Source organism: Brassica napus, chromosome A5 (assembly GCF_020379485.1).
Source record: "Brassica napus cultivar Da-Ae chromosome A5, Da-Ae, whole genome shotgun sequence".
Lineage (NCBI taxonomy): Eukaryota > Viridiplantae > Streptophyta > Magnoliopsida > Brassicales > Brassicaceae > Brassica > Brassica napus.
This window is the reverse complement of record NC_063438.1, coordinates 26,342,619-26,356,119: the sequence shown is the minus strand read 5'-3', so window position 1 is coordinate 26,356,119 and position 13,501 is coordinate 26,342,619. Positions and strand designations below refer to the sequence as shown.

The 13,501-nt window shown below is 34.9% G+C and overlaps 4 protein-coding genes across 4 annotated transcripts; 2 read left to right on the top strand and 2 right to left on the bottom strand.

Moving 5' to 3' along the window:
* The first annotated feature begins 1,265 nt into the window (after positions 1–1,265).
* On the top strand, positions 1,266–3,039 carry LOC106452867 (rho GDP-dissociation inhibitor 1). The gene is made up of 5 exons (XM_013895049.3): positions 1,266–1,803; positions 1,903–1,969; positions 2,244–2,462; positions 2,548–2,672; positions 2,749–3,039. The coding sequence occupies exons 1-5, from the start codon at positions 1,546–1,548 to the stop codon at positions 2,824–2,826; spliced, it is 747 nt and encodes a 248-aa protein (XP_013750503.1). The 5' UTR covers positions 1,266–1,545; the 3' UTR covers positions 2,827–3,039.
* A 687-nt stretch (positions 3,040–3,726) lies between these two features.
* Positions 3,727–6,571, bottom strand: LOC106452866 (growth hormone-regulated TBC protein 1-A). Its single transcript, XM_013895048.3, has 7 exons — positions 5,612–6,571; positions 5,043–5,159; positions 4,776–4,954; positions 4,599–4,692; positions 4,444–4,521; positions 4,250–4,351; positions 3,727–4,171 (listed from the first exon to the last, which is right to left on the bottom strand). The coding sequence occupies exons 1-7, from the start codon at positions 6,104–6,106 to the stop codon at positions 4,031–4,033; spliced, it is 1,206 nt and encodes a 401-aa protein (XP_013750502.1). The 5' UTR covers positions 6,107–6,571; the 3' UTR covers positions 3,727–4,030.
* A 2,662-nt stretch (positions 6,572–9,233) lies between these two features.
* Positions 9,234–11,870, top strand: LOC106452864 (O-fucosyltransferase 24-like). Its single transcript, XM_013895046.3, has 6 exons — positions 9,234–10,094; positions 10,170–10,338; positions 10,594–10,683; positions 10,749–11,032; positions 11,114–11,372; positions 11,461–11,870. The coding sequence occupies exons 1-6, from the start codon at positions 9,430–9,432 to the stop codon at positions 11,692–11,694; spliced, it is 1,701 nt and encodes a 566-aa protein (XP_013750500.2). The 5' UTR covers positions 9,234–9,429; the 3' UTR covers positions 11,695–11,870.
* Positions 11,867–13,007, bottom strand: LOC106452865 (reactive oxygen species modulator 1). The gene is made up of 3 exons (XM_013895047.3): positions 12,786–13,007; positions 12,577–12,614; positions 11,867–12,099 (listed from the first exon to the last, which is right to left on the bottom strand). The coding sequence occupies exons 1-3, from the start codon at positions 12,859–12,861 to the stop codon at positions 11,992–11,994; spliced, it is 222 nt and encodes a 73-aa protein (XP_013750501.1). The 5' UTR covers positions 12,862–13,007; the 3' UTR covers positions 11,867–11,991.
* Positions 13,008–13,501: the final 494 nt, after the last annotated feature.

Here is a 13,501-nt window from a genome sequence, read left to right as displayed (position 1 = left end):
ACAAAAAATTAAACCGATGCCCACGTAGCATGAAAATGAGTTTAATATACATTAATAAAAATGTAGAATGTGTTTAGAAATTTTAAAACAACCCCAAAGATTATATGCTTCATTATTAGATCATTTACCGAAAAATCAGTATTTTCGTAGGGGTATAGCCCATTGATTTTGAGAAAATTTTAAAAATAGAAAAAAATCTGTTTTAATGCATATTTACATCATTCACTAACATATGATAAATGCCAAAGAGGTTTGGAACTTTTGTTGTCTCCATTTCCCTAGAAAATAGAGATTTTATAAAGGTTAGTCCACCAATTTAGGGAGTATTATGAAGTTTTACTAAATTAATTGACAAAAAATTAAACCGATGCCCATGTACCATGAAAATGAGTTTAATATACATTAATAAAAATGTAGAATGTGTTTAGAAATTTTAAAACAACCCCAATTATCATATGCTTCATTATTATAGCATTTACCAAAAAATTCAGTATTTTCATAGTGGTAATTAGCCCATAGATTTTGAGAAAAATTTAAAAATATGAAAATTATGTTTTAATGCATAGTTGCATCCTTCACTAACATATGATGAAGGTCAAAGAGCTTTGGGATATTTTTTGTCTCCGTGTTTCTAGAGAATAACTATTTTATAGTGGTTAGTCCACCAATTTAGGGAGTATTATGAAGTTTTACTAAATTAATTGACAAAAAAATTATACCGATGCCCATGTACCATGAAAATGAGTTTAATATACATTAATAAAAATGTAGAATGTGTTTAGAAATTTTAAATAACCCCAAAGATTATATGCTTCATTATTAGATTATTTACCGAAAAATCAGTATTTTCGTAGGGGTTAACCCATAGATTTTGAGAAAAATCTGTTAGGTTAAGATCAATGTCCTCATAAATGCTGAGATAAAGATTTTACAACCATACATAGTGACAATCGCTATGATAAATGGTCTATCTAATCACATAATTTGAAACGAAACCGATTGAATCAAATAGCTTTTGCCACATGTTTAGATAACACATATACATCATTGTTGCATTTTATATGTCTTGGAAAAAGACGTAGGAATTAGTCTTTTCCATCAGACGCATAGGCCCTTCTCTTTTGCAACTAGTTTCCCAAATCAAACCGAATTAAACCGGGTAATATCAAATTGGTTAAGACTAACTCGGACCGAATAATTCAAACATTAATTAAACCTGACCGTGAGAGATAAATGTCTTTTTAATTTTTAAAACAAAACATAAAGAGAGATTTGTCTTATCGTGGCTCGAGGCTTTGTCTCCTCTGCGCGTGAAATTCTCGTTAGTGACCCTCACGATCTCTCTCTCTCTCTTATAACTCGGATCACCACATGACTCAATCTCCTCCTCCTTTCCGTTAAACACAGAACCAAACTCCCTAAAGGTTCGGTCTTTTCTCCTTCTCTCTCCGAATAGATCCCAAAAAAAAACACATTTCGGAAACAAACTTCTCAAGGCTTTTGAAGGGGAGGAGGGGGAAGACGAGTTTGATCTGATTTTGATTGATGTCTGGAGCTGTATCTGGTTCCAGGGACATGGGTTTCGTCGACAACAACAACAACAAGAAAGATGGAGACGACGGTAACACTTCCAAAACGGCGTCGTCTCATCAACACGAGGGCACCGACGACGAGGGCGCTGGATCCTTGGGGAGGCAAATGAGCGAAGCCTCTCTTAGCGCAGCTGAGGAGGAAGAAGACGATGACTCCAAATTACAATTGGGTCCTCAGTACACTATCAAGGAACATCTCGAGAAGGATAAGGTTTTTCTTCTCTCTCTCTTTTTTTTAAAATATAATAATAATATTATAAATTTTGAAGAATTCGGTATTGATCTGTTTTCGATGAATCTGATGTTTTAGGATGATGAGAGTCTGAGGAAGTGGAAAGAACAGCTCCTTGGAAGTGTTGATGTCACCAACATTGGAGGTATAGTGTGTGTTTGATGTCTTTGTAATTCATGTTTGGATCAGACTAGATCTGATTGGTTGTTGTTTACCTTCATATATGAACACCATCTTGGATTATGCATTGCTTGATTATACATTTTTATATATACATAATGTTTATTATGTTCACAAATGTTTCTTTTTTTTGGAATTTTTATAGAATTTTGTCCTTTTTTTTTAATATGTTCAGTTTCTTTTTTGGAACTTTTTTTATAGAATTTTGTTTTTTCTTTTTTTTTTTTTAATATGTGCAGAGACTCTTGACCCTGAAGTGAAGATCATTAGCCTGGTGATCTTATCGCCAGGAAGACCAGATATTGTTCTAATGGTTCCGGAGAATGGGAACCCAAAGGGGATGTGGTTTACTTTGAAAGAAGGGAGCAGGTACTGTTTGAAATTCACGTTTCAGGTTAAAAACAACATTGTCTCTGGTCTTAGGTACACCAATACTGTTTGGAAGACCGGTGTTAAAGGTAATAAAAACAAACACATGAGTTTGTCTTAGATTCTTTTGATTGACAATGAATGTGACCAATTCCTTTTCTTATATGGATTCAGTGGATAGAGGAAAGGAAATGCTTGGAACCTTTAGTCCTCAGTCGGAGCCATACAACCACGTGATGCCTGAAGAGACCACTCCTTCTGGCATGTTTGCTCGAGGATCTTATTCTGCTAGAACTAAGGTATAGAATAGTTACATTCATTCATAATCTAACTTAAGTGATCTTTATTCTTACTATGCCAAAATCTTTGTTACAGTTTCTTGATGATGATAACAAGTGCTACTTGGAGATCAACTACAGCTTCGACATCCGTAAAGAATGGCCTGCTGTTTGAAAACTCAAGAACAAGTCACATGAGATGATGTGTTGTCAGTAGAAGTTGTGTTTGTTTTTTCACTCCCTATCTCCTTTTTCTCGTCGTTGGACATATTATTGTGAATCGTTTTTTTGGTCATCATTGTAGAACAAGAGCGACATTTATTTCCTCTTTGGTCTTGATTTTAAGAAAGACGATGTTTGTTCTCCAAGTCTATTTGTCCTTCAGCTTCTTGATATTTGTTTGATGGATATGATATGATTGTGTTAGATCCTGAGATATAAATGATTAATTGCCTCAGTCAAAAGATGAAAGTTAAAGAAAAGACAAAAAGGTATTTGCTTGATAGAGAATGCATCGTCTTTAGTCATCATATGGCTTTGAAGAGAAGGAATATTTATTTGAAGCCCATTATCTTTTCTTTTTGCATCAATTGAACCGCAATACTTTTATCATATACAGTTTGTTTACCATTTTTCTAGTCGTTTCCGAAGCTGTGTTCCAGTAGAAATGGTGGTCTGAATTTTTTAAAATTGTCTTTAGAAAAGACAAACGTGACAAATAAAGGAAGATTTGGGTCATCATGTTTACTCTGTTTTATAAAGGCCCATATTGTCTTTTAGACTGGACCCGCCTCGTTTCAAACGTGTGCACCGATCGAACAATAATCTAGAACTGAACCGCGTCCTCTTGATAACGCGTCCTCTCATGTAGTTGTCTGCACTTGTCTGATTTTTATTATTTGATAAAACTTAGAAAGTGGGATTCACATATTTTGAATTTTGTTTTGTTATTCTAATCTAGCTGATGCAAAGTTTACTATATATATATATATATGGATATCTTCATGAATCATCTGCTCTACCAGTTGTATATTTTTTTCGCTTTGAAGAATTAGTATTGAGAACCCTTTATAAGTAAAGAAGAAATAAAATGAATTGGTTATTGTATGAGAAAACATGAAGATCACAAATTGATGATATCAAGTAAAACAAAGCAAAGGAAAGAAACTTTGACATTTACCATCACAGAAAATGGATCTTGTTTGTTGGTCTTTAGTTTTGCTCTCAAAATTAGAAACCCTATCTTATATATACTTTAACATAAGAAGAAGAATAAGACCATCAAGAGGGGTTAAGCAAACAAACCATTGGACTCCCTCCTTGTTGTACACTTTTTTTTGGCTCATCTTCTCCCTCAAGTCCCAACAGTTTCTTTTTATTCAAGTGTTCTTACCAGTTTCTTTAAGAGAGTTGAGTCTGCGAAGTCTCTGGTCAAGTTCTGCCAGCACCGCCGGTTCCTGCTTCTTCCTCTGCTTAGATATTGTGTTGGTTGTCATTGATCCAATTTTCTCAAACGCCACCTGTAACAAAAAAAATATGTTATTGGATTATGAATCTTCAACATATAATAAACTATTTGGATTAGTAATATGGCTTACCGTCAATAATTCATCCGGGTCAAAGAGCTGGTGAGAGGTGGTCTGTATAATGTTGATCACATCACCGACCTGGTGAGTCATAAGCAGCTCGTTTTCTTTCATCTGGCAAATAAAAACAGAGATCGGTAAAATGATACTTAATCTTGAGGAAAAGGTTATTGAAAATGGTGATCCAAAGGAAGAGAATGACTAACCTTGAATATTGCCAAAGCTGCATGGAAAAGAACCTTTGCTCCTTCATAGAAAAGTACATCCCACACTCTTAGAGTTGTCTGCAAACAAAAGTTCAATGCATCCTCAATAAAAGCAAGCTTAGAAAGCAAAAAAGTCAACAGTTTGTATAAAGAACCTCTGAAGGCAAGCTTTTGGAGAAGAGACATAGAAACCACTCTGTGGCTACAAGGGAAACATCAAAGCCCATATCGTCAAGATGAGTAGCTATTCTGCAAAAAATAAACAACAAGAATCTGTCAGCTTGTGAAGCTAATTGCTTAGAACTAAGGAAGAAAAAGAAAGAAAGACATACCGAGGACACTTCTGGGCAAGCAGATCTTTGAAAACCCGCTGCTCAACATGGCATCCAGACAAGTTGGTCGTGTAGCAGTCACGGACCAATACGTTTTCCAAAAGAACTGCTAGCATCCAGAACGCGTCTTCTTCTGTCTTCATCACAAGCAATAGTAACGCCGCAACGTAGTTTAGCCCCTACCACACAAAAAAAACATCACTGATTAAGATCAAATAACTCAACTGACTAAAGACAATGGATATGGAAAAAAGAATGAGTGATTACCTGACAATAGCCAACATCAGAGTCGCGAAAAGAATAGCCAACAAGCACACGTCGTAGAGCAGCATGACCTTCTGGAGTGTCCAACCAAGGATGCCCTGGGAATGTCCTTGGCAGATCCTACAAAAAGTGTATACACAACGTCAAAGTCAAGAAGGTTGCACTATCAGATAATTGGAATCAACTTATCATCTCAAATATTCCCAAATAACGATCAATCAACCAGTAATAGCAGAAGAAAGGCTCAGCTGTACACAAGAATGAACAACGGATCTAGAACAATCCTAAAATAAAAAGATTTAATCAAAATCTAATAATTGTCTGAACACAAAGAGTGAACAACAGATCTCAACAGACAGACCAAAACAAATCCTAACACAAAAGGATCAACGAGAATCAAATCCTAGATTCTCTTGAACAACAAACCCAATCAAACAAATCAGCCAAAAAACTCATAAAACACAAACAATAAGAACAAAAAATTTCATAAAAATTGAGACTTTTTTTGGATAAGAGATCAAAACTCAATAAAAATCGAAACTTTTTTGGATAATAAGAGATCAAAAACTCACATGATCAATCTGCAACGTAGCAGGCGTGACCTTCCCATCAACAGCCTTACTCAAATCACTATAATAACTCTCCGGCACAGTAGACTTCTTCTTCGCAGCGCCAGAGAGAGAGAACCAAACCTTAGGCCTCAACACAGGAGGGATCCCTTTCCTAACCAACCTCTTCAACGTAATCGCATTCGTCAAAGTCGAGATCTTGAGAGACGTCTTCTTCAAGGCGATACCGTCGCCGATCATGAGAATCTCCGGCTGGAGATACCAGTTAGCTCCCTTGCTAGCTTCCAAAGCCCACCACACCCGCCCCTGGTTCCTCACCTTCTCTCGAACCTCGTTGAGCACGTTCACGTCGTCGACATTGCCTTCCACCGTGAACCCGTAGAGGTCCTGGAACTTGACGACGATGTTGGCGCGGCGGGCGTGGATGCTGGGGCGGAGGATGGGGATCTGGGATTGGAGCTCCATCGTTAGGTCTCGCCTGTTTTGGATCCCAAACATCTTTTTGGGCTTTTTTTTTGGTTGTCTGAATTTTCGTCGATTTTTTTCAGACCAAAGCACGAGCTCTCTCTCAGACCAAACTTTCGATGTTTTTTTTAATGTTCGTCACGTTCTGCAAACGCTATCGCCTTGAAGCTTTTTTTTTTCTCTCTCTCTCGACCTGATCTTTCTCCTCTATGCAGTTAAATTAATTTTTGTGAATTTAAAAATTCAGAAACAGAAAAGAAGAAGCCAAAAAGAACAAAAGATTTTTTTTTTTTCGATCTCGTGAGGAGGAATGACACTAAAAATGGAAAGACAGGTGATGGAATCACCGCCTTTAAATAAATAGGAAATTTTATTAACTGAAAGGAAATGGAAATTCCAGAGGAGCGTTGAATTGAAATCACGCGTCGCTCAACAGAGAAAGAATGATTGAGAGGAGGAGGTGAGAGGAGAGATTATCTAGAGATAAAAGTGGGGGTTGAATCTGGAAGCTCTAATTTTTATTTGGGTAGTTTTTATAATTTCATGATGATGATAATGATTTTGGAACGTTGGGGTTTGAAACGAGAGCTTTGAATTTTTATGGGGTTATTGTATAATTTCATGAAGATATTTTGAAACGTTGGGTTTTACTTTTGAATCATGGCCAATATTATGAATTTATTCTTTTCAATAAAAGACAACCTTGAACGTTTGTTTGGTCTTAGCTATGTCCTTATCTTAGTGAGGACATTTATAATAAAAAAAAAGACAAGTAATATTGTTTAAACTTAATTAACACAATAAATAATGTCCTTTTTATACGTTTGATTGATTTCATTTTTTTAGTCGTTGTCAAAAAAAAAAGATTGATTTCATTTTTACTTCAAATGTAAAATTAATTTTACTGACAACGTTGTGATTAAAATTATTTTCTATCTAAAGCATATAGATTCCTATTTAGAGCTACTGCTAGTGCTACATGATCCACTCGAATATGTGTCTAGCTGAACAATCCCAGCAGTTCAAAGCTTTCCTTGGAGTTATATTATGCTTCGCATAGCATCAATACTTGTGGAGCTAATGATTGTGCATTCGAAGATTCAAATTTTAAAGTCGTGCATGCGTTAAAACAACTTTAAAACGTAAGACGGCAAAAACGTGCTGAAGTGCCCATGTAGTCTGTGTATATTGAATAAAATTAAGGTGCAGCAAATGAGAACGACACGTACATTTTTTTTAGGATAAACTTTAATATCTATATATAATTGGATCATATTCTCTCATTGGGGGTTAATATATGGTATCCCATAATTGAATTTATTTTATTAGATTTGCTTCAAAGATACGTGAGTCCACGACTCTACTAGCCTTGATCATAGCTTTGCATTTTGAAGTCTAGCCATTGTTAAATTCCTCCCCATTCGTTTTGACAGTATAAAACTATAAATTATGTATTAATTTTATTTTGTTTTTTTGAATATATGTATTCATTTGCTAATCAACCATTTAATTCAAATTATTTATAATAGGTAATAGCTATTACGTAAAAACACTATATATATATATATTGGATATTAAACATCTCCAAAATTTAAATATGATCTTGATGATATGCACAGATTTATGGACTCACTACGTCATTCATTGAACTTTGCCGGTAGGACGCAAGACAACCTCACCATTACTAAAATTTAATAATGCCAATGTGACTGGTGTAGAGGATAATATTCTAAAGTGATAATCGGTTTTATACACACAAAATGGGCTTTTCTTAATAATTTGAGTCCACTTGAACTTATAATCTCATGCCTCAGATAAACACCAACACAATGTATATAGAAAGACTTTGAAGTTTGAAAGATTTGTGTATTTTGATTTATGGATAAGTGTTGAATAAGAAAGAAAATAATCAATGAAAAATATTTATCTCCAGCTCGATCTATGATACATACAACATATAAGTTGTATCATTGTAATATATGAGGGATTATGGTATTGTTGTTAACAACTTCCTCGAATGAGCACTTTTCCTACTGGATCTGATGAAAGACTCTTGAGCCTATAACAACTCTTGGCCCATCTCATCAACACATTAATCCGGTTTGTTTCCTCGCAAATTAAAACGATTATTATTTTATTATTGTACAAAAAAAAAAGATAAACTTTATACAATATTTTATTTGAAATAATAATTTGAATGAGTCTTCAGTATTTAAAATACTTATCTAATAAATAGTATACATATATGTGTATTTCTTATATCTTATTATATATTATAGTTGACAAAGAAGTTGATATTAATAAAATATATATATTGGTCTATAGTTTATTCAGTCAATTGATGTAAGTTGAGTGTGTTGTTCGTTCGTGCATCTTTGAAAGTGACCCATAATTACCAAAATACTTTTTTTTTTGTTTTGAGATCTTACGTTCAAATTCGCTAAAATATTGATATTTTTAATCATAAATTAATATAATATATTTGAAATAAAGTTTTATAAATCTTAATCAAGTATAAAAGATTAGATAACTAAATAATAAAATAAATATATTTAAAGATTTTGATAATTATTATTTGAAAATAAGTATTTATTGTGCTAGAAACTAGTTTTTCATCATATAAATTTAAAAATTAAAATACTATATATATATATATTTATTGACTTACCAGGAAGAAAATCTATATTAATATTTGATTATTTTCAAAATAATACATTCTAAATGTTTTTGACTAAATGAATATTTTAAGCTTTTATATAATACAAAATATTTCATTTTAATAAAAAATTGTTATTCACTATAAGTTTGATATTTTAAACGTATTAGTATTTTTATGGTATAATATTTTTGAATTGATAATGTTTATACCAATAAATATTTTAATTATGTTAGTGTGACAACAGTAGGAATAACATGAAGACAAATAAAATAAACAAGGAAGAACAAAATTATAGAAATATTTTATTAAATTATAATCAGTAATATAATCTAACAAATAAATATAATTATTCATTAAGGATAATAATAATAATGTAGATAGATAGATTTCGTTGTCAAAATAAAGTTACATACTAATTTCTAACTTATCTCATGGATTAAGAATATTTTTTCCATATTTAATAGAATAGATATACATAATCGATAATTTAACCTGTGTTTAAAAAAAAAAATTCCAACTAACTTCCATTATTGAACTATACCACCAGGAATTTAAAAATAAGAGGAGAATCTTCTTGTAAGCGAATCTGTTATGTAAGAAGAGGTTGTACCCGACAAAGACATTCATCCTTCTCTGTTCCCGCCGTAACTAATCTCCTCATCTTTGCAAAGAAATCGTCTCTGTTTGAAAACTTGCGATGGGAACATGGAAGAAGAAAAACAGTTATACGAACAAAGTTAGCTACATATCAGTCCCAGCTCAGATCATAAAGTCAGTTTCTTCCTCGTCTCTTCGAGACAATAAATCTTCAAAGAGGAACACGACCAAGTTCTTGTTTCTTCTCCTCAGAAACCCAAAGCTCTGGGCGTTCTGTCTCCTCTCGCTTTCTGTTTTAGGAATTGTATCACGACTTGGTCCTTGTCTTTCTCCTTCCGGTCCACATCAAGAAAGTCAACTTCAGAGCTCGGATTCAATTGCGTATACCCGATCAAACAGTACTCATGCTGAGATTCCGAATGCAGATGATCCATCTTTAGATATGATTCCAAAACCACCAGTGGCTGTTGTGGAGAAGAATGAGACCTTTGGTGGTGATTCAAAGCTGATCATCACCTCTAGACATGCTTTTTGGAAACAGCCTGATGGATTAGGATACAAGCCGTGCCTGGACTTCAGCGCTGCGTACAGGAGAGAGAGCAAGAGGGTTGTTAGAGAGAGGAGAAAGTATCTGATGGTGGTTGTCTCCGGTGGGATGAACCAGCAGAAGAATCAGATTGTGGATGCAGTTGTGATTGCCAGGATCCTAGGTGCTGTTCTTGTCGTCCCAGTATTGCAAGTCAATCTAATTTGGGGTGACGAGAGGTAAGAACTTTAACAAGTTGAACATAGATGGATCATAAGAATGTTCTGAATGTATTTATTTTATTTTTTTTGCAGTGAGTTTTCAGATATATTTGATTTAGAGAGATTCAAGAGTGTTTTAGCAGATGATGTGAAGGTAGTCTCTTTGCTGCCGGCAAATAAAATAATGACTAGACCAACAGAAGATGGTGGTATGCCTTTCAATGCCTCTCCTCAATGGATCCGTTCACACTATCTAAAACGAGTAAGATTCATACATCATCATCCTTTGAGTAACTCTCTTCTATGGTTAACTATTTGGTTTAAACCAACGGGGTTGGACTAGTGACACTTGAGGGATAACCCCAATACAGTGAATCCGTAGTTTGATTCCCGTTGGCTACAAATGTCGGCATCGCTGGGACCCACAGATTAGTCGGTTGACTTCGGTTACCGGATTAATTCAAAAAAAAAAAAACTATTTGGTTTACCTTATCAGATTCTTTGTTGTTTCATGCAGTTTAACAGGGATGGGGTTCTGCTTTTAAGGAGATTGGATTCAAGATTGTCTAAAGACTTACCCTCTGATCTCCAGAAGCTTCGTTGTAAGGTACGTAAGCAAAAAGTGTTTGGTTTCTTTTTCTTCTCCTCGGTTAACAAACATGTGTGTTTTAGGCAGCATTTGAAGCACTGAAGTTCTCGCCAAGGGTGATGGAGTTGGGGAAGAAGCTAGCAGAGAGGATGCGGAGCAAAGGTCCTTACATTGCGCTTCATCTTCGGTTGGAGAAAGACGTGTGGGTGAGAACAGGCTGCCTTACTGGTTTGAGCTCAAAGTACGATGAGATTGCAAGACAAGAAGGGATCAAACGGCCTGAGCTCTTAACAGCCAAATCTAGCATGACACCTAATGAGAGGAAACTCGCAGGTCTATGTCCGTTAAATGCCAAGGAAGTAACAAGGTGAGTGAGTGAGCTACTGTTTTCTTTACATGTGTTAAGAGAGAGACATAAGTTTTCAGTTCTACTTTTGTGTGTGTTTAGGCTGCTTAGAGCACTTGGAGCACCGAGAGACGCGAGGATCTACTGGGCGGGAGGGGAACCTCTGGGCGGAAAGGAAGCTTTGAGACCGTTAACAAGTGAATTCCCACATCTTTACAACAAATACGATATAGCATTGCCCCATGAACTCAAACCTTTCGCGAAACGAGCTTCAATAATGGCAGCAATAGACTATATAGTATGCAAGGAGAGTGATGTGTTCATGGCATCTCATGGAGGGAACATGGGCCGCGCGATTCAGGTACACACACCCTTAAGGTTTTAACTGGTTTCAATGGTCACCTCAATGTTTGTGTTTAGTTTACACATTTGTTTAACTAATCTTTCAGGGTCACAGAGCTTATGAAGGACACAAGAAGCTTATAACACCAAACAAAAGGCAAATGCTCCCATACTTTTTGAACACATCAATGACTGAGACAGAGTTTGAGAAGATGATGAAGAAATTACACAGGCAATCTCTAGGACAGCCAGAGATAAGGGTTAGCAAAGCTGGAAGAGATGTTACAAAGTATCCTGTTCCTGAGTGTATGTGCAATAATCAATCCACTCCCACTATTTAAAGCTTCTTTATTGTTGCATATACGGTTGAATACAGATAATTATTTATCATTAATAAAAGGGTTTAACATGCTTCTTTTACTAAAGTTTCTATGCTTTATTTTGGAACTAAGATTCTATCTTCTCATTCATTAATAAGAAGCATCAAACCCCAATAGATTGAACTGATTCACATAGAGGCAGAAACACATGAGACGATTCATTTAAAACGCTTAATAATTCATAAAGCTCAAAATCTTACAGAAAAGAAACAAATCTTTCACCAGGAAACTTTGCAAGACACACCAAACTTAAAAAGCTTATTTTCCACAGTGTATCAAACTGCCTGCACCTAGGAAAAGCCCAAAAATTGCTGCGCTGCCGAGTGTTGTTTGCCCAATGTACCTTATCTTCATAAGCCCAGGTACCTGCAGAACAAAAAAGAAGAAGGAACAAATGATCACCAAGTAGTGATATAATACAATCCCCCAAACGGTTAATTTTGATTGAGATTTTTCACAACAAGAGCAGTTCTAGTCTTGACATAAAGCGCTAAGACTTAGAATTCATCATCCTCACAAGCTCAAAAATAAACACAACAAGAGCAAAACAATCATAACTGAAGCGTTAGACCAAAATAAAGTTCTCTAACACGGTGGTGACATAAATGCACAAGTCAATTAGTTAATGCTCAAAAGTGAAGACAGAGGCATAAGACAACTATATCCATGAGTGAGTATGTATGCATTCACCAAGAAGAACCAAACAATCCTATGCATAATCCCTCAGTATTCTTTCCAGTTTCTCTCATCAGAATGTTTTAGAAAAATATTTCATTTTATTTTTAAAAAAAAAAAGCTTGAAAAGATGTCATCGGAGAGTAGAAATTAGAAAATCCCATTTACCCTGAATCTAATCGCCTCGTAAGTTCCATAGACCGCACCTGATAATAAACACACACACACGAGATTTTGTCAACAAACAAGTATAAGTCTACCTATCGATGTATTCGTCGAGATTATTACAATCATTCGATAAACTAATAAAAAATAGGGATTTAGGGGTTTTCCCCCGAGTGGAAAAAAAAGGAAAATGAAAGGGAGAGAAAGATTACCTACAGCACCGCCAAGTGCGCCGCCGATTGCAACTCCGGCAGTGATTCTAGTCAAACAACTTGTTTCTCTAGCCATCTTTGGAACACTTGTTTCTCTGGGAGGTTTTGGGACAGTTACTTACTTTTGATGTGTGTTTTCTTTCTGTCGGGAAATTATTTTGAGGTTGCCCTCTCGCCGCTTTTTAAGTTTTTTTTTTTTTTTTTACTTGGAGAATAATAATGGATTTTGCCTTTCGGGACAAGGCCAACAAGAGTTACCGCGACTTCTTACAAAACCAAATCTTAACCGTATGTCTACGAGTTTGGTTCATTTGAATATTTTTGGTTCGGGCAGTTTGTTTAGGAAAAGTAGAATAATCAAATTTAGTTATTGGTTGAATATAATTTTTTAAAACGAATTTGACTAAATTTTGTCTTAATTCATGTAAATTTGGTTGGTTCGATTCATTGATTTAAATTTTAACATGTATTTTTTATATAATTTGGTATAACTAGATATGATTTTCATACATTGATTAGGAAAATAAATTCAGTTTATTGATCGGTTTGTCCAAACCAAATCAACTAGTAAACCAAAATGTTGTCTTCAAGATGCCGCCGGACTCATATCACTCAACTACATGGCGTTGGAAAGTAAGGCTTTATTTTGAAAATATGAAAACATTTTTTTTTTCTTTTTTGAGAGTTTTGTTCATGATGCTTATTGGAGAATTATT